This window comes from Camelus ferus, chromosome 9 (assembly GCF_009834535.1).
Source record: "Camelus ferus isolate YT-003-E chromosome 9, BCGSAC_Cfer_1.0, whole genome shotgun sequence".
Lineage (NCBI taxonomy): Eukaryota > Metazoa > Chordata > Mammalia > Artiodactyla > Camelidae > Camelus > Camelus ferus.
In genome coordinates this window covers 18,209,311-18,229,727 of record NC_045704.1, presented here as the reverse complement: position 1 = coordinate 18,229,727, position 20,417 = coordinate 18,209,311, and the positions used below count along the sequence as shown (strand labels likewise).

At 54.2% G+C, this 20,417-nt stretch overlaps 2 protein-coding genes across 4 annotated transcripts in view; both read right to left on the bottom strand.

Moving 5' to 3' along the window:
• Positions 1–1,178: 1,178 nt before the first annotated feature.
• CCNP (cyclin P) lies at positions 1,179–6,576 on the bottom strand. Its single transcript, XM_032487402.1, has 7 exons — positions 6,550–6,576; positions 4,898–5,170; positions 3,383–3,472; positions 3,150–3,305; positions 2,399–2,557; positions 2,156–2,307; positions 1,179–1,418 (listed from the first exon to the last, which is right to left on the bottom strand). Exons 1-7 carry the CDS (start codon positions 6,574–6,576, stop codon positions 1,253–1,255), a joined length of 1,023 nt encoding a protein of 340 aa, XP_032343293.1. The 3' UTR covers positions 1,179–1,252.
• A 3,781-nt stretch (positions 6,577–10,357) lies between these two features.
• The window catches only part of AKT2 (AKT serine/threonine kinase 2), a 45,178-nt gene continuing 35,118 nt past the window's right edge, over positions 10,358–20,417 (bottom strand). For 2 of the 3 annotated variants that reach the window (XM_032486033.1, XM_006177926.3), the window contains exons 5-14: positions 19,712–19,865; positions 19,122–19,253; positions 17,590–17,655; positions 16,473–16,541; positions 15,559–15,681; positions 14,376–14,504; positions 13,949–14,163; positions 13,400–13,487; positions 13,188–13,290; positions 10,358–12,059 (exon numbers count right to left, since the gene is read on the bottom strand). In XM_032486033.1, coding sequence (XP_032341924.1) covers positions 11,980–12,059; positions 13,188–13,290; positions 13,400–13,487; positions 13,949–14,163; positions 14,376–14,504; positions 15,559–15,681; positions 16,473–16,541; positions 17,590–17,655; positions 19,122–19,253; positions 19,712–19,865 — 1,159 coding nt within the window. In that variant the 3' untranslated portion in view covers positions 10,358–11,979. The remainder of the gene's footprint in view (positions 12,060–13,187; positions 13,291–13,399; positions 13,488–13,948; positions 14,164–14,375; positions 14,505–15,558; positions 15,682–16,472; positions 16,542–17,589; positions 17,656–19,121; positions 19,254–19,711; positions 19,866–20,417) is intronic. The other variant, XM_032486034.1, reaches the window with a different exon arrangement.

Sequence of the window (20,417 nt, the reverse complement as noted above, 5' to 3'; positions counted from 1 at the left end):
CTTAATGTGTTAGCAGCATTACCCGCAAGGCCATAGCTTGGGTCTCATTCACAAGCACCAAGACTATATTTCCCCCATCCCCGCCTCCTCCCACCACACATTCTTCCCCTGGAAGCCCCATGGCAGGTCCCACCCAACAGGCCCAAACCTGAACTTGACACCTTCCATCTCAACTGCAGCATCTGTTTCTATATTTTATTGTTCGTTGCTGAGTTTCTCCCTGACCCCTGATCCTCCAAACTTGAACACCTCAGTGGTGGAAATTTCTTCCTCTCTGCACCTCCAAACCCAGGCTTGGTTAAGAGTCTAATATTCCTGAGATTAGGTTCCAGAACAGCATCTGTCACCTTTCTGCACCTCGGGCGTGTTTTTGTTTTAATTAAAAACATGGAGACACACTGATTCATAACAATTACTTGCTGAGCACCTACTAAATGTCTAGGTGCTTAGGAGACAGTAGTACCTAACTCACAGTCCTGCTGGGATGCAATGCTAGCACTTTCACAACACCTACTAGGTATCAGACACGGTCCTAAAGATTTACGTTTATGTTAACTCACATCCTCATCACACCACCGCAAGGTCGGTGCTATAGTTATACCCATTGCCACTGTGGCACTCCAGAGGTTAAGTAAATTAGATTCCATTTAACAAAAGTGCGTGCTATCACAAATGGATGACCCTCACAGGGCAGCATTTGTGATGTGCTGGGCTTGTGCAACCATTAAACAGATTGAATTCGTTGCTAACATATAAAAGCAGAGAGATTTATAGAATCACAGATTGTCAGCTTCACGAAGTCTGAAAATCTGGCAACATCAAGGTAGCTTTCCTCATGAGTAGGCCGGGGATTCTCAAGTTTCTCACAGTCCCCCATTCCTCCTACCTTCCCTCCAACCCAAAGATCGAGGATCATTCAGCTTGTGTTGCAATCTTCCTTTCAGCATCTCGAACTCCCTCAAGCATTTGCGTTCGGGATCCCCGGTTTACCCCGCTGAGCGGCGCTTTTGGAAGCCCGCCAGTGCCCCCTGGCGGCGGAATACAGAATTCTCATCGCGTCTCCCAGTCGCCTTTAAGAGATTTGGTGAGGACATCCAATCAGGTGGACGAGACGCCAGAGAAGTGACCAATCAAAAGCGAGAGATGGGCCAGAATTCGACCAATGAGGACAGAGAGCGCACGGAATAAAAGAAACTCTTTTATTAAAGTGGGAGACGGACGCACACAGTATTTTTTGATGATGTCTCCAGGCTCAGGGAGGCCCGGGCAGCGGGTGGCGGAGCAGGCGGGCGGCGGCGAGGCTGGTGCCGTGGCGCTGGGGCCGCGCATACTTGAGGAAGATAGCGGCGCGGCCAGGAGCCGGGCCTCGGAGAGCGGCGCGGACCATACAAGGCTCGAGGGGGCTCAGCTCTGCCCCGCTGCGATAGGGAGACAGAGAAACTGAGGCAGCGGCAGGAGTAGCGGGGAACAGGAGAAAGCCTGTCCTCGGAGCTGGGAGCTCGAGGCTGAGAAGACAGGTTGACTCGGGTCCCCAAGGACTGCTCAGGAGCTCTCTGGAGGTGGGACACGCGGCCCATTATCTAGAGTGAATGATGGGCGCCGAGGAGGGGCAGACCCTCGATTCTCCCCGCAGGGTGCGGCTATGGGAGAGCCAGGACCCACGGAGAGAGAAGGAGTGAGACTCAGGATGGGCAAACAGCTTTATTCCAGAGGCACCAGCTGGAAGAAAAGACGATTCACCCTGCCCACCCCACCCTCCATCCCCGGTGGCATGGCTAACAAGAAGAAGGGCTCTAGGAGATAAAGGGCCACCACATTCGCAGCCAGATGGGGAGCTGGGGAATTAGAGGCTGGCAGACCTCTCATTGTCAAATCTGGAACGCACTTAGGATCTTCTCAGGCCCAGAAGATGCTCTATTTTTCACCCTAGGCCAAGGTTAAGGGTCCCCAAATCTGGACAAATACTCTATTCTCAGACAGCCCCAGAGAAAAGCAAGTGGGACCCTCCAGTCTAGAGAAACACCTCATTCTCTCCCACCCAGAAAACAACTCTCGCTCCTCCTCCCCTCCAGTTGTCTCATATACTCGGAGATGGTAAAGACGGCGACCAAGAAGTCAGGTCCCTGAAACCAGAGACCTTCCGCCGCGGCCATACCTGTAAATTGCCGGCTCGGGTCCGGAGCCTACCTCCTCGAGCACCCTGTGCGCCAGGCTCAGCGCCGCAGCTGCGCGGCGACCGGGCTCCCATACTGAGGCCTCAGCCTCCAGTAGAGACAGCTCCAGGAAGTAAGTGGCAAGTAGCAGCACCTGCCATTGCGGCGGGGAGCACATCAAGCCACGCCCCTAACCACGCGGGCCACGCCCCTAACCACGCGGGCCACGCCCCTGCCCCTCGCACCTGTGGGCTGCTCCGCGCCAGGGCAGCGAGTAGCCCGAGGCAAAGTAGCGGTCCTGGGTGGTGCAGCCGGAAATCCAAGCGGCTCAGGATGCGGCGCTCAGCGCGCAGAAGCTCAGCCCGCGAGAAGGAGCCAGCGCCCAGGAGGCAGAGGGAGGCAGACTGGGGATTGGGGGAAAAGAGGTGGGGTTGGACCCCAGCTCGTTACTCCCTGCCCTTGAATGCCTGGGATCGGTTCAGTTCCCTTGCTGGACCTCAGTTTCCTGGACTACAGAATGGGGTCATTGATTTGTTGTCTGAAAGTTGTGGAAAGCTTCAGAGACAGTCTTTGGAATCAGATAGACCTGGCCCTGGGTTTGAGTTCAAACCCTACCATCCACTCACTGTGTGTCATGGACATCCACTGAAGCTCTCTGAGACTCAGTTTCTTCATAAAATGGAGGTATTACTCCCTACTTCAGGCAGTTCCAGTAAGGCACTAAGTTTATGCATGTTAACTATAACTACTCAGGAAAGACTATACTATAACTATTCAAGAGTCCAAGTCCCAACTGCTTGACTTTTGACAAATGTCTTCCTCTCTCTGAGCCTCAGTCTCTTCCTCTGTTAAGGGGACACATTAGTAGCCTCTACCACGAACAGACAAGCTGGGATTCCAAGAGTAGATATAGCGCTTGCTTGGCACGCAATAGGCGTTTAATCCGTGAAGCAAAGAGGAAGGGCTCCACCCTCCCAAGCCCCACCCCGTAAGTACCTCGGGAAGCACGCACTCTTCCATTTTGCACGCCAAGAACAGGCAGGCCACGCCCAGCAGCTGCAAGCGGTGTAGGCGCACTCTGCCCGCGCACAGGTAGGAATCAAGCAGGTGCACGGCCAAGTAGAGTGTGTCCCCCTCCAGGCCCAGGTACTCCTGGGGAGGGGCACGGGTGACCAGTAAGGTTCTTGTTCGCGATACAGACCCAGCCCTGCCCCCTCCTCGGTACATACGTGCACCTGGACCAGCCAGTCCACCACTAGCGCCCGCATCTCCGGGGTCACGGTGCGAGGCAGGGCCCTCCGGGGCAGGGCGCGGCATACCTGGTGTGGGGTGAGGACGGCCTCATTCTCCACACCTGGGCCTCGGCTTCTCTCCCGAGCTCCAGCCCTGGGTGCAGCCATCTCCTCACACCAGTTGGATGTCGCACAAGTGTCACACCCAAGCAGGCCTCCAATGTCTCCTCCAAATGTGCTCCTCTTCTAAGTCCCCGTTTAGAACCCTAGACTTTGTTGTGAACGACTCCCTATCCATCTCTCCAGTCTGGCCACAGGACTTCCTGAGTATCTCCCCCTAGGTTCCTGGACTCCACTCTAGGTCACCAACCCTCAACCCATCCTCAGAGCACCCAGAAGGGTCTTTCTAAAGTAGAAATCTGACCAAGGAACTCCTCATCTTAAAACCCTTCCATGGCTTTCAGTACCCTTAGGAGAAAATCTTAATTCCTCTCAGAATACCTCAGGCCCTGGTGCAGCATCACCTGTTCCCTCTCTCCCCTCACAGTCCACACTCCAGCTACTGCAGGCTTCTTTCGGCCCTAGATTACATCAAGCTCGCTCCTACCTCAGGACCTTTGCATGTATGTATTTTTCCCTCCACCTGAAATGCTTATTCCCACTCCTTGCATTGCTGACTTAGTCATTGAAGTCTCAGCTAAAATTTCCCTTTTTCTTTACTTTCCCTTGCACCCCATCATCACTTTCTATGTTATCACTTTATTTTCCTCATAGATTTTTCAGTCTGGAGATACCCGGTGTCTCCTTGAATGTTTTGTCTGTTTGCCCCACTAGGCTGCTGGCACCACAAGGGCAGAGATTTCTGTCCAGATCACAGCTGTGTCTCGGTTCCTAACAGAGACACTGACCTGGGAGAGATGCTCACAAGATGTTTGTTAAATAAATGCACTCCTTCAGTATTTTTTCTGGCAGGCCTATCTCAGACAGGTATCTGTGGATTACCATGGCCTGTGTATTGGTTTTTGTGGCCCTTCTGAAACTATCACCTACATTTGTTGGTTTGTTTCCCCACAATGAGGACAGACTGTCTCATGTTGTTCAGCAGAGCATCTCCAGTGCCCAAAACATGCTCAGAAACATTTGTTAATAAATCGCTAAATATTTACTAAATGAGTAAATGTGAGGGACAAGTATGAGGGGCTATGCAATACCAAAAGAGGGGCTGCAAACAGCCTGGGGAGTCTGGCAAAGGGCCTTCCCAGCACGAGTAACCACGCAAGAAAAAAACAAGTCAAGAAGTTGTGGGGAGCGGTGGTGTAAGGACTGGGAAGTCAGTGGAGAGAGATGAGAACTGAGACTGGCGAGGTAGGAGTTCAGAAATGCTTGTTGAGTGAGCATCGGGTGAGCAGGACAGTTTTAGACTCTAACCCGAACCCCTGGGCTGCCTTCTTGGTGGCGCCAGAGTTGCCTACAGTCTCTGGTCCAGGAGCATCCCGCCCCGTATCCGCTCACCATGACTTCGGCGAAGATGTCCCCAGCGTACTCGCGTTCTCCCTCCAGCCCCAGCGCGGTCAGAGCCTCCTCCAGCCCTGGTGGCGCGCATGCGCCCCGGGGCCTCCCCGGGCGCCCTGGGGAGACTCTCGTGCCCTCAGGGGCGCTGTCAGGGACCGGGGTGCTTCGAGGTTCTGGGTCGAGGAAGGCAGCTGGACTCTGCAAGGAAGAGGAACTGGGGTCAGCACCTGGAAAGAGGCCTGAGCCGGAAAGTGGAACTCTGGCTCCTGAAACTCACCAGCATCCTCCAGGCTGGCTTCAAGGGCCAAGCCAAGCGCCCAACTCTCCGCTGGAGCAGAGGATCCGTGACAGGCGCTTTAAATGCGCCTGGGCGCATGCGCACTGAGCACGCCGCACCTGGCCAGGTGCATAGGCAGTGACGAATGTTCTACAGGCTAGCCCGGCCCCCTCCAAACCCTCTAGGTCAGACAGCTGGATCAAATCTTCGTCCTGCTACTTACTACATAATGAGAAGCAGCCCCTCTAAGCCTCACTTTCCTTAGCTATAAAGTAGGGATTTCAAAACTCATCTGACAAGAGTTGTCCCGAGGATTTCATAAGATTATATTTGTTAAATGTTCAGCATGGAGCTTAACACAGTAAAACCTCAAGGCATAGAAGTTATAAGTCACTTAACAAATACCGATGGAAGGCTTCTGTTCCTTGCAGTGGGTACTTAAGAATGAGCAAATCACCTGTAGTTGCTGCCTTTCCCCAAACCCACAGCCTACCATGGAGGTGGTGATTGGGACCAGTCACCAGCGACCTGCCTGGACTAGTGCAGCAGCCTCTTCATTGCTCTCCCAGTACCTATCTGCAGCCAGAAAGGATCTTGTGACACCTGAAAGTCATAGCACACTCTGCCTCTGTTCAGAATATCATGGCTCCCATGTCCCTCAGGTTGAAAGTCCAAGAGGCCCTATAGTACCTCCCTACCTAAACACGACTCCCATCCCCCTCCCTCATCCCTCTTTCATCACACTGGCCTGCTGGCTCATCCTCACCCACACAAGGCACACGACTACCTCAGGGCCTTTGTACTGGCTAGTCCCACTGCCCAAAACCTCAGAGAGCCCTCACTTCCCATAAAGTGTTTACTCAGATGTTACTTTCTCCATGAATAGTGCCGCCCTGAGCATTCCCTGTCCCCATTCTCTGCACTTATTCTCTCCTGAGCACTTACTGCCTTATTTACTCTTTCCTGACTAGAATGTGAACCCCATGAGGGCAAAGCTTACCTAGGTTTGGGTTTTGTTTTTTGTTTCTTTTTTCATTGCTGTATTCTCAGTGCCTAGAACAGGGCTTGTCATATAGTAAGTATTCAAATATTTGTTGAATGAATGAGTAAACAGGCTGGATGTAATCTAAAAATGATGACCTGGAAGGGCCTCTCTGATGATGTTGGTGATGAGGTGATGTTGAAACTGAAACCTGTAAGAGGAGGAGCCAGAAATGCAAAGAGAAGGGAGAATATTCCAGGTGGAGGGAACAGCATGAACAAAGGCCCTGAGGGAGGAAAGAACTTGCTATTTTCAGGCATGGAGATGTCAGTGAGGCTGGAAAAGAGGAGTGTGATGCTAGGCCAGTGGCTTCCTGTCATACTTGCTCCTTACCTTGGTCACAAGGTCCCTTTGGCCCATGGTTACCTCTCTAACCTTACTTCCTCCCACTCTCCCCCTCCCTCACCCCTGCTGGAGACACCCTGTCTTCTTTATGTACTCCAAAAACATCAGGCACCTGCCTGCCTCAGGACTTTTGCATTCGCTGTTCCCTTTGCCCGAACACCTGATGAGAACCTGAATATTTACATTCTCAGAGTATCTCTGCACAATACAGGCAGACCTCAGAGATGTTGCAGGTTTGGTTCCAGACCACCGCAGTAAAGCAGATATCGTAATAAAGTGAGTCACACAAATGTTTTGGTTTCCCAGTGCATATAAAAGTTGTTTACACTATACTGTAATCTGCTAAGTGTGCAACAACATTATGGCTAAAGAAACAATGTACACACCTTAATTTTAAAATATTTATTGCTGGGGGGAGCATATGGCTCAGTGGTAGAGCACATGCTTAGCATGCACAAAGTTCTGGGTTCAATCCCCAGACCTCCATTTAAAAATTTTTTTTAAATAAATAAACTTAATTACCTCCTCACTCCCCCCTGCAACAACAACAACAAAAAATACAAAAAAAAAAGCACGTTATTGCTAAAAATGTTAATCATCATCTGACAACCCAGGGTTGCCACAAAGCTTCAATTTGTAAAACATGCAGGATCTGTGGTGAACAATAAAGTGAAACACAAGACGAGATGTGCCTGTATCACACGACTACAAAGGGAAAGCAGTGACTTCACAGAGGGGAGACCTGACAGACGCCACCTTAACCAAGGATCAAAGTCACCACCAGGAACAGGACACTGTCTCAGGATGCACTGACAAGGGCACACTATTTCTGGGAACTCCTGTCAAAAATAGCTTCCACGTAACCAGAAGGAAGCATCAGGCAACAAACCCTGACTGAGGGACATTGTGCAAAATAACTGCCCTGGAAGCTTCAAACCTGACAACGTAAGGCAGTGTGTGAGCCTGGACTGAGTCTCTAGCCAGGACTTTTTTTTTTCTTTACTTCTTTTGTATACAGGGACATGAGTGTGACCATTAGGAAAATCTGATTAAGGTCCAAGAGAAAATCATTCCTTCAATGTCAACTTCCTGACTTTGATCACTGGACTGTGGTTATGGGAGAGAACGTTCTTGTTTTAGGACACACATATAAATATCAGGGTGGGGGGATAAAGTCAATGGAGAATATCATGGGGAAGCTGCATGAAGGGTAGATGAAAATTCTTTGTACTTTTTAGAAATAAGTGCTGGAGATTTATGGGAAGTCACATAGAGGACAGAGTTCTCATATACCTCACACCCAGGTCCCCTATTAACACCTTACATCAGTGTGGTACACTTGTCACGATTTAAGGAACCAGTAGGGATACAGTATTATCAAAGTCTGTGCTTTATTCAGATTCCCTGAGTTTTTACCTAATGTCCTTTCTCTAGCCCAGGATCCCACTCAGGACACATTACATTGAGTCCTCACGTCTCCTAAGGCTTCTCTTGGCTCTGACAGCTTCCCAGGCTCTCCTTATTTTGAACAACCTTGGCAGTTCCAAGAACTAGTGCTCAGATCTTTTGAATGTCCCTCAGTTGGAATTTGTCTGATGTCTGTTTTCCCTTTATCGGACCGAGAGTATGCATTTTAGGGAGATCACAGAGGTAAAGCATCATTCTAATCACCTCCTATCAAAGGCACATACTGCCGCCGTGACTCATCACTGTGATGTTGACCTTGATCACCTGGCTGAGGGAGCTCCACTTTCTCCGCTCTAGAGTTGCCTTCCCCCACTTCCCACACTGTCCTCTTTGGAAGCAAGTCACCCTGCAGCCCACACCAAAGGAGTGGGGGTTATGCTTCCCCTCCTTGAAGGCAGAGTATCTACAGAAATTACCTGAAATTCTGTACAAGTATGTCTGTTCTCACCATTTGTCATTTATTTCAGCACAAATCAGACTCATTTATTTTATACTTTGGACATAACCCAATACTATGCTATTTATCGTGTTGCTTTCAGCTGGCTCCTGTGTCCCTTCACATGCCCCCACCAGTGAGGATTTGATTTGGTTTGAGCAGGTCCTTCATTTTGAGCACAAGGTGCTCCAGCCTCATCTTACACGTTTCCTGCTCCAGGCCTAGAATTCGCTGTAGTCCTATTTTTGAAAGTTTCAAAGTTTTCTACAAGTCTGTAATTATTTCAAAATGAAACTTAAGTGTGTGAATCGCTACACACTTTTGGAAGGCTACCTGACATGTACTGAAATACAGCAACCCCAGAACATAAGCCACAAAATTGTAAAAGCACAAACACAGTAAAGATGGATTTTTCCCCTGTTGAGGTTTATCACAGGACTGCTGGGAGCAGCGAACTGGAAACCAAATGAATTCTTATCCAAAGAAGCAGCTGAATCAGCGGAGGCATATCTACCCCAAGAAAGCTTATGTAGCAGCTGGAAGCATGACAGCACGGTGTCCCCGATGAGCCCCCCAGATGTACCAATGACCCAACACAACCTATTAACATATGGATACTGGCAGGAGGGCGGTTAAGATGTGCGAGAGCAGAGCCTGGCGGCTTGGCATTGACTGGGAAGAAAGAGCTACAAAGAGGGGCAGCTTTTCACGAGGCCGTGTTTGCACAGAGGTGACATGAGGACTAGAATGACTGCTCAAGGCCTGGGTGGTTTTGATTTTCCTCCTTTACTTTGTTTGCATTACTCTTTACACACACTCAGAAAGCTTGTGAAACCATCTACATGCACATGGCAAGAGACAGACTAATCTACTCGAAATTTAACTTTCCTAATTGGTGAAATTGTATTATTAGAACTCTTCCCTCTAAAACTCCCTCTTGGGGGAACATTTCCGAAGTAAGAAGCACTACTACATGTACGTACCCATCCAGCAGAGGGCAGGAGCCTGCAGGAGCCCATCCCCAGACCCAGACAACCCCCGACAGACTGAGGGAGACTGAGCATGGGCTGCCTGCAGCACTGGTCACCTCCAGGGGCTGCAACTACAGGGAGGACTAAAGGCTTTTCTTTACAAGCCTCTCTGCTGTTCATGTGATCTCCAGGACATACTTTTGTAATTCAATAATCATAAAGACCATACGAAGTCAGGAAACAAACCAAAAAATTCCTTGAGTCTTGGCTGTAGGATCTGACTTTTCTGCTACCCTTACTTAAGATCTCAAAGACTCCACGCATGGGAGGCCCTACACCTTCTGGCAAAATCTGACAGTAAATTCACCTGTGCCTGGGAACTCCAGGATTAAAGGATCAGCTGCCAGAGGGTTCCCAGCGCTGAGGGCTGTAACCCAACCTGAGGGGCTCCCAGCTGACGGCCACCACAAACCCACTGATCCCTCAAGGGTCCTGTATTGGAACTGTAGGCCAGAAATGGGGAGAAGGAATATACAGGTAGTGCCCCCTCCTGGGCTCAGGGGCCACAGGAAATGGGTCCACTCCCTCCCACACTTTCTCCCAGGGCTCACTGACACCTCGACCCCCTTCCAGCCCTTTCCCTCCACCCTATCTTTTTGCCTAAGCAGCTTCTGAGAGGCTGGAATGGTCTGTGTTCACAGTACTCCCAGCCCAGGCCTGGGAACCTACCCCAAACTCTTCAGTAGCCTTCCCCCCCAGTACCCCCACCCCTCCAACCTGAGCTTGAGCACACCCCCACCTCCAGACGCCTCCTCCTCCAGCTTCCCCACCTCCTGGCTCAACATGCCCTGCAAAGGGAGTGATGGGAGCCGAAGGCAGCTAAGGCCGGGGCCAGACTCCAGAAGCAAGAAAATGCCCAGGGTGGTGGCCCTCAGTCTGAAATGAGTGTCTTTATTGCTTGTACCGTACAAATACAAGGAATGGGGAAAGGCGAGTGGGAAGGAGGAAGAATTGTCAGATTAACGACATACACACACAGAAAGGAAAAAGGACCCCACCCACTCAAGCCAACCCCCACCCCACCCCAGGATGTCTCTCTGTGAATTACCTAGCACAGGAGATGGGGTGGGGAGATCAAAACCAGAAAAACTAATTTCAAACGCCCAGAGATGTTGGGGGGCAGGGGACGACAGGGCAGCAAGTGGACCTCTGGTGTGGCTTCCCTGCTGGGCCAGAACCCCTCCCCTGGGGATGAAATGCTCAGGCCAGGGGTGGGGCTTGAGCCCACACATACCACACACACTTGAGGCCAGGACACACTTGCCCCCGCACACACATACCCAACACGCACGCACACACACACACACCATGTGCATCTGCTTCTCAGATGCACAGGAACGCCCACGGACACACAGTCCGAGGCACGTACACAAGTGCCCATGGCACTGACAAACGTTCACCTTAAGGCTGCAGAATGCGGGGCCCGGAGACGGGGAGGGGATGAGGTGGCCTGGAGCCTCCCTTCTCAGAGGCCCCCACCCTAGTACGTACCAGAGACACCCACCCCCACCCCCTCCTCGACCCAAGTCCACGGGGCCCAATACTGTCTCGGTGCGAGATGTGTAACAGCCGAGGCTGGCGCCCCTCCACCCCAGGCAGAGAGAAGGGGGAGATCCCGGCCCCCATCCTCAGACGGGGCCGGGGCCAGGCCCGGGGTCCAGCAGGAGGTAAGGCCGGCTGGAAGGAAGCCCTGGTAAGGCACGGGGCCAGTGGGCGGGGAGGTTAGCCGCCAAATGTTCCTCCTGCCTCATCCACAGGGTCAGGAGAGCAGCTTGGGGGGTAGGGGGGGCAGGGCCAGGAGGCAGTGCTCGTCCTCTGGGCCCCTCCTGGTTTCCCACATGGTAATTGGGCCCCATCCACGTGAGGGAGCCCTAAACCACCAATCCTGCACGCAGCTTCCAAAAGCCCACCCCATCCCCTCCCCCAGTCCCTGGACATTATTGCTTTTCTGCCCCCATGGGAGGAGGGGGCTGGACTGCCCCACGCCAGGCCTCTTGGAGCCTAACGATAGGGCAAAGAAGGCAGCACCAGGGCGCTGTCCACGGGGCAGCCCACAAGGGGGCAGCCTCTGACAGCAGCAACGCAGAGGCAGGCTGCCTCAGGGGCGCGGGCCAGAAAACTCAGGTAGGCCCCACAGCTCCACCCTTCACCCGTCAATGGGGCTTGTGTTGATTAAAAATCGGAATCTCTCCAACTGCCCAAAGGCCTGGTCCTAGGGCAGGCGGTGGAGAGTCTCCCCAATCCTGGTCTGGGCACAAAGGTGAGGGCAGGACAGGATCCTGGAGGCAGGGCTGCTGGGACCGCTGAGGTGAGTTTGGCAGAGGGCTGAAGAAAAAACTGGAAATGGGGGTAAGGAGGTGAGGGATGGGGACACAAACAAAAAAGCAAAATAAAAACTTAAAAAAAAAAAAAAAGAAAAAGCCCCCCGGCGGTGATGGCAGCCGTGCGTGCGTCCCGTGCGGCGTCGGCGGCGGGCGGCGCTGCTCACTCTCGGATGCTGGCCGAATAGGAGAACTGGGGGAAGTGGGTCCGCTGGTCCAGTTCGAGCGAGCCCAGGCTGTCATCTGCAGGGGTCGGTGGAGGCAGATTGGGGAGAACCGCCTGCAGAGGGCCCGGGCACCCCGCCCAGCCCCAGGAAGGACTGAGGGCAGACCACAGTGCACCCCGACTGGCAGGCCACCCAGGAGGGACAGAGGCTCAGCGACTTCCTCCCTGCCACAGCCCCTTGGCCACAGCCCCACCCCCAGGCCAGAGCCCTGGTCCACGGGCCCCACGGGGTGCTCACTCAGTCTCCTGGGTGTCCTCTGCCCCAGGCCACACCGCTGTCTAGCCCAGGCCCCTACAGCCCAGTCCCTTGGCCTGGCCTTCCACCCCAAAAAATCCTCCCTCCACACACAGCCGAGGGGGAGGACTCCCTAAAGCCCTGATATAGCCCTTCTCTCCCCTGCACAAAACCTTCCGTGGCTCCCCATGCAATGAATCTTCACTCCTCCCAGTAGCCCCCCAAATCCTCCTGCTATGGCCCCATGCCCTCAACCCTCCCTCACCTACTCTGACCTCAGCAATGCTCCCATGGTTCCTGACCCTACAATGCTTCTGTTCCTGCATGTCCCATTGCTATTCCTTCCACCAGGAATGTGTCTCAGCTGCATTTCTCCTCCAGGAAGCCCTCCCTGACCCACAGGCCAAGTCAGGCATTTCCTCTGGGCTTCTCCAGATCCCGAGCTCCAGGTCCACAGGCCTGACCACTCTGGGCAGTCACCCCACTGGACTTCAAGCTCCCCGAGGGCAGGGCCCAGGACTGTCTTGTCACTGCCGTGTCTCAGCACAGCCCAGCACTGGACGGGTGGGAACTAGAACGCAAACAGCTACAGAGTCAATAAACCCACCCAGCCCCAGAGACCTGGGCGATTTGGGAAGGTAACTATGCATCCGCAATCTCCATACTGGCAACTCCCCAAGTGTCTCCTGCCCAGACCCCACCTGAGTGCTGTGGCCAATGGCTCCTGGTGACCTTCACCAGGCCCGAAGGTGGGCCAACAGCAAAAGCCCTGGCAAGCACACTGCGAGGTAAACTGCCTAGACGTGGAGTGGGACCTGCAAACTTCCTTCTGGAGAACTGAGTGAGGAGTGGACCCCACCCCTCCAACGCCCAGCCAGGCCCACCAAGTGAGGGGGCCTCAGACACTCACAGCGGTCCGGGGGGGTGATCGTGATGGACTGGGCGGTGAACTCATCGTCAAAGTACCTTGTGTCAACCTCAGATGTGACCTGAGGTTTGAAGGGTGGCAGGAGCTGTGGAGGAGAGGAGCCCAGGCTCAGGACCCTGAGGAGGAGGCCTTGGCCAAGGTCACCCGTGAGTGGCTGGGCTCCTGCGTGGGGGCAGGCAGGCAGTGGCGCTCACCTTCTTCTGCACCACGTCCTGCCAGTTGACACTGAGGAAGAACCTGTGCTCCATGACCTCCTTGGCATCACTGGGCCCCCCGCCGAGCCTGGGCAGAGACGGCCATGAGAACCTGCCTCCCCAAGCAGTCGGATTCTGGGAGACGGGCTTTTGGTGCAGGCCTGGGCCTGCAATGTGTAGGCCCTGAACCACCTCTGATGATTCTGTCCCGGCCACAGACCAGCACTTCACAGAGGAGGAAACCAAGGCTCAGGGAAGGAGCCCACGTGCCCAGTATCAGAGCCAGGAGATTGCAACCTGGCTCCCTGGTCACTTCACATCCTAGGCGAGGCAAAGGGCCATCCTGTTCCTCAGTGTCCCCATACAACAAGGCAGTGTGGGCAGGGGGCTAAGGACAGGCCCGGCCGAGGGGAGCACTCCCCAGCTATGGGGACAACACACACCAAGCACTCCACGGGGTGAGGGCAGCTGGGGATGCCGCCCCTCAGGGCCAAGGGAACGGTGGCAGCAGGTGGCACTGGGTGGGGCGGGGCCGATGCCAGCCCTCACCTCTGCTTGGGGTCCTTCTTGAGCAGCCCCGCAAGCAGGGACTTGGCCTCGGGGCCGAGGGTGCGTGGGAAGCGGATCTCCTCCATGAGGATGAGCTCGAAGAGGCGCTCGTGGTCCTGGTTGTAGAAGGGCAGGCGGCCGCACATCATCTCGTACATGACCACGCCCAGCCCCCACCAGTCCACCGCCCGGCCATAGTCGTTGTCCTCCAGCACCTGAGTAGGGAGGGCAATGAGGGGCCGGGCCCACGGTCCCAGGGCCAAGGTGCTGAGGGGCCCCAGGGGGCATGGCCCTGCCTGGGGCTGGGAGGGCCACCTAAGGAATCTGAGCCCTGCGCGCAGAGGGAGTGGGTGGAGGAAACACACGGGTCTGAGGGGCCCCTCCTCCCTCGGCCCTACGTGGCCCTGCACCCTCCAGCCCCAGACACCTCAGGTGCCAGGTACTCAGGGGTCCCACAGAAGGTTTTCATGGTGGCCCCGTCACTGATGCCCTCTTTGCACAGGCCGAAGTCAGTGATCTTGATGTGGCCATCTTTGTCCAGCATGAGGTTTTCCAGCTGTAGGAAAAGTCAATGTGTCAGGAATACATCTTCCCAAGGCTTCCTGGTACCCCACTGAAGCCCCACACGTCCCTGCCCTTCCCTGGAGGGTGCTGTAGCCTGGAGTGGTAGCTATTATATCAGGGGCCAGAGGGCACACCCAGCACAGGGCTAGGCCTTCACCCTCTGAGATTCAGGAAGAGGCTGCCCTTCCCCGGGACCTGGAAGAAAGCAAGGCAGGGCAAGATGGGAGCCGGGTCCTGACCCACCTGCTTCCCTCACTGAGGGCTCCGGGTATAAGGAGTACTATCTTTCTTTCTTCTCTATTTTCTTAAACTTACACAAATGAGCAATTCAGTGGACCTTGTGTAACCTCCACCAGGTCAGGAAAGACCACCAGCACCCCTAAGAATCTGCCATGTGCCCCTTCCCTGTTCAGCCACTGCCCCCTCTCCAATAGAGCAAATTTCACTTCCCTGCTTTTCTTTACAGTCTCCCCCACCTCCACGTAGACACTGTGAACAACACGGATCTGTCCTGTCTGTTCTGGCTCTCCCCAGTGTTAGCCTGTGAGAGGCCTCTGGGCTACCATGTACGGCTGCAGTCTGTCCTCTTGAACTGCTGGGCAGAGTCCCACCGCGTGAATACACCACCCTTTTAGCTGTTTTCTGACAGTGGACACTCGGGCCGCTTCCAGTTGAGGGTTAGTGTCAACAGTGCTGCTAGGGGCACGTGTGTCCACATTTTGAGATGGACACAGGCACCTGTTCCCACGCACGCCCTCAGGCAGAACAGCTGGCTCACAGGGGGCGCCCGCACTTAGTGACGGTGGACTCCGCCAGGCTAAGCGCTGACAGCACTTCACACCCTCCAGCTGCACAGCCGCACCGCTCACAGGAGGCCTGGAAGGGCCCCATGCAGGGCTGCCTGAAGCAGAACCACACTGTGGGCCAGCGTGAGAGGATTAGCTCCCAGAAGGACAAGACAGACAGACTCTCCCTGCAGGGTGAAGCTCGGCAGACGGGCAGGGCGGGCGAGTCTAGCACGTGTCAGGAGGCGACGGCACGCTCACCTTGATGTCGCGGTACACCACGTCCCGTGAGTGCAGGTACTCCAGGGCCGAGACGATCTCCGCGCCGTAGAAGCGGGCCCGCTCCTCCGTGAAGACGCGCTCCCGGGACAGGTGGAAGAACAGCTGCCGGCAGAGGGGGGCGGGGAGGTGAGACACCCCAACCCGAGGACAGAAGGATGGGACCCTGCGGGCTGGCCCCGGCACCCAGCCCAATGACATGGTGACCTGCTCCATGAACCGGCAAGTGACAGCAAACAAGACCAAGCGAGGGCCAGTGAGTAGAGAAGAACTCACGAGTCCAAAAAATAAGGAAAACGAGCAAGGGATGGAGAGCGAAGGACAGGCATGAGGTGCCAAAGGGAGACAGCGTGAGGAGACAGCAAACGAGGGAGAGTCAGCAAGGAAGCAGAGGAGCAGGGTCACGAGCAAGTGACAATGAGCTGTGACACCAAATGAGACAGAAGCCAGTGAGTTGCACCTGTGTGGAGAGAGAAGGGTGTAAGGGATGAGGGGTGCGCGACAGCAAGTGGCTGATTTCTCCCCAGGAGACCTCGCCGAAAGGAGAGGACTGGGGTCTTGACCCACAGACGCCTTCTTTGGAGCCTTTAAGAACCCCCTTTGTAGTGCTGTCGGCCAACCACCCACACAGCCCCCTCTACAGCTCTGTACCCTGCCCACCAACTCACTAGCTGTGTGAATGCAGGCAAGCCACTTAACCTCTCTGAATCTGTTTCCTCACCTGCAATGTGGAGCTGATGATGCCTGCCTCAAGCGGAGGCGGGTGGACAGAATGAGATGACATCCAGGAAGTCTCCCTCTGCCCCCAAACCCCCTCTCACCCACAGTTCCTCTCAGCCTCCCCCACACCCAGGATGGAGACATCCAGGAGGGCAGGTGAGGTGGCGGCCGCTCACCTCACCGCCGTTGGCATACTCCATCACGAAGCACAGGCGGTCGTGGGTCTGGAAGGCATACTTCAGCGCCTGTGGGGAAGGTGGGCAGCCAGGGTAGGAGGTGGGAAGAAGGCGGACTCTTGACCCAGCCCCAGCCTCTCTGTCCTGGCCTGGGCCCTGGGAATCAGGCAGCCAGGATTCAAATGTCAGCTTCACCTCTTGTGACATGAGTGAGCGTGTGGCTCTGAGAACAAGGGAACAGGTTCCAGTGCCGAATGATCCCGCCCTCTGAGGCACAGCCAAGGGAGAGACCATGTTCTAAGCAACCAGAGCTGTTTCACATCTCTCTTCCTATTTTACACTCAAATGTATTAAACACACACACACACGCACACGCACATGCACTCACACGGTTTGCTGGCTGGGAGCTGGCAGTGGCTCGGGAGAAAACCCCAAAAACAGGATGGACAAGTGATCCACCAACAAACAAGCAGTTCTGAAACTGTGCTCTAAGGAGCCCTACAGAGAGTTCCTCAGAGGACCCTTAGGTGACCCTCTGCCTACAGCAACTTACTGCTCTGTCTTCTACACTGAAGAGTCTCTTAAGATTTCATTTGAACAAGTGTGGTGGCGCAGTAAGACACTTGGACAGTAAGTGAGCTAGAGAAACAACCCTTTAGCCATCCTCAACCTGGTCCATTCAGCTGTTGGCTGCTGGCCCTAATGGAGACTGTAGCTCAAAAAGATGTCCGCTCAGCCTGAGTTGCCAGGCAGCACAATTGTAATAGCTCTGCTTCTAGGATTACCTCTGAAAACATAAACAAAAAAATAATGCTCCCACTTGGACTAGCTGGGCTAAGCACCTCTAACTCGTAAAGATGGCAGTCGTGCTCTCCTGGGGCCATCAGATTACAATCTGACATCATCAATCGGCTGAGGCGTTGACATGAAGCCACCATCTATAAAGAAGCTGCTGCCCCTTGTGTCTTGGTTCAGGCCACCTGGGGAGCCCAGCAACACTGTGCCCCAGCCACCTGGCCAACATCAAGTCTGTGTTTCACAGTGGCAGGAGTCAGGCTCTCTCCCCGAGCTCTGTCCAAAGGGGCCAGGCCCTGCCTGAGATAAGAGGGCTACTCACAGTGAGGAACGGGTGCCTGGTGTTCTGGAGGACCCGGCTCTCGGTGACTGTGTGGGCGACTTCATCCTGCAGACAGAAGCTAAGTGAGGGGCTGGTGGGCAACACCATGTTGGCCAAACGCCCCCTGCCCTATACTGAGGGATGGGGGAGCAATGTCTTGGTGAAATCCAATTCTATTTCTGGTCAACACGCAGAGAGAATGGAAGGGGCAGAATGTTATCACTCGCAAGCGCTAATGAAATAATGGACCCAGACAAGGACAATCAGTGGGACGCTGATGAGGACTTTACAACGGAGGGTCAGGTTGTCACCAAAGGAGGCCAATTCTGACCTCCTAAGTGGGGGCAAGCAGACATTCTGAGACCTCTGAGGTGATGTTACAGGCTGTGGGAATCCCCATCTATAAACTTTCTTGCAGTAAGAAGGCCCTGGATCTAATTAGGACTCTAGGCTGCGAGCAGTGGTTCTCAGTGTGTGGTCCCCATACTGGCAGGGTTGCCTGGGAACTTGGAAAAATGTAAATTATTGAGCCCTTACTTGAATCAGAAACTTGGGGGGCAGCAGGGGCCAGCACCAGAGTCATGGGCCCTCCCAGGACTCTAACGTGGGCTAGTTTGGTATCTGAGTGCACAGCAGTCACTCAGGGAGCTGCTTAAAATCCTGAACCACCTGCAGTGCCCAGACACTGGCTCTCAGTGGGGCGAGTCTGTCTCCAAGGGATAATATAATAACGATAATAATGTCTAAGGACGTTTGTCACAACTCAGGGGAGGAGGGGTGCCCTGGGAGAAGCTACTAAAGTGCACGGGACAACCCCCACAGCAGAGAAATGGTCTGGCCCCAAGTGTCAGTGTTGAGGCTGAGAAACCCTGCCTTGGCCCGATGACATCAGGGGTTGTTAATTTTGTTGGATATGATCACGGTACCACGATTATAGTCTTTAAAATCATCATCTGTTAAAGACACATCTAAGAATGTATGGCTGAAATTATATGATGTCTAGAACAGGCTTTAAAATACTCCAGAACAAAAAAAAGGGAGTGCAGAGCTAATGAAACAAGATGGCCAAATGTTAGTACTTGTTGAAGCTGGATGATTGCTATGTGGGAGTCCATTATATTTCTTTTTCTTTAAAAATGTTTATGTACATCAGGCATTTTCCATTTTAAAAACTTTAAATAAGGAAAAAAGGGAATAGAATCCCACTCCTGGTCCAGGCACTGAGCCAAGCCCTGAGCCCTCACGGCCTCCCCACAGACCCTTTATCACCACAGGGACTTCCTTCAGGCCTGACAGCACCTGCTGGGTGCGACCTCAGTCAGACTCTCTACCCTCATCCCTGGTGCCCAGAGAGTGCAGGACTCAGCAGACAGGGCTGCCCTCTCTGGACCTCAGGCTCCCCTTCTCTGGAGAGTCACAGGACTGAGCCATGGGCTTGGCTAGGGGGAGACAGCAGTAGACACAGGTTAGTGTCTCAGCCTGGCGTGTGCCCCCAGCAGCGGCCAGCCGACAGCAGCCTGGGGAGGGCCTACCTTGGCGATGATAACCTCCTTCCGCAGGATCTTCATGGCATAGTAGCGGCCGGTGGCCTTTTCCCGCACCAGGATGACCTTGCCAAAGGTGCCCTTGCCCAGGAGTTTGAGATAGTCGAAGTCGTTCATGGTCTGCCCGGAATGGGGAGAGAGTGGGGTAGTCAGTGCCTGGCATATGGCCCATGGGAAGAAATTTTAACAAAGAAATATGAAAATCAAAAGACACTGTTGCCAAAGTGCTCAGGCATAAGCAGGAAGGGAGGCTCTGGGCAGCAATCGTTTGTTCTGAAGCGGCCTTCAGATCGAGGCCCTCCCACACTCGGCTCTCCCTCTCCCAGGCACAGGGCTCTGAGGTGGGGGTAGACGTGGCTTCATGTTCCTCCGAGATGAGGCTGCCTTTCACTTCATGGGCCCATAGCAGTGCTGGGGCATCTACAGCCTGGAATCACCCATCCTACAGGGCAGTCATGAAGTGCCCTGACTGGGCCCCTCTGAATGGAAATCAAGGGCAGCAGGGTCAGGGCTGGGGGGGGGGGTGCGCTAACAGACCGGCCGCCCCACCCCCTGGCCGCCTGCCCTCCCGCACTTACCACCTTGGCCCGAGCCTTGCTAACTGCCACCTCCATCTCCTCAGCCGCAGAAGAGTCGCTGGGGGAGCCACACTTGTAGTCCATGGGGTCCTCACCTGGGCCCCGCTGCTTGAGACTGTTGGCAACCATCTGGATGGCCCGCATCCACTCCTCCCTGTGGGGCATGTCCGGGGAGCTGTGAGTCCGGGGGAACCTGGGTCCTGGGAGGAAGGGCTGAGCCCCATGTCCCACAATGGCCAAGCAAACGACAAACAGCATCAGGCATTCTGCCATGATCAGTCTGATGTGGGGAGAGCTGGTGGGACCAGACTGAAATTTTACAGACCCTCTGGCTGTGGTGGGTGGCACAGGGCAAGACTGGAATAAGGAGAGACCATCTATGTCCCAGCAGGGGCCTGGCCTGAGGGCCACTTGAAGTCAGGCAGCAATTTCATGATTAGAGGGGAGACTGCCTTTCCTCACAGCCCCTTGAAAATGAGCCGCTGCCCTAAGCCTTGAACAAGGGAGAGACAGTGGTCCCTCCAAGTTTCTTGGAATGAATGACAAGCCTTTGTGCACGAGTGACCAGTATTTTGTACAACAAAACCAAGAGCAGAAGGAAGTACTCATTAGTCAAAGAAGCTGAAGATCGTACAAGGCAAGAGCTGACCGACAACGCTGCCCCGGAGGCCTGCCTGCTGGGAGGGTGGGCAGGGGTGTGAAAGAG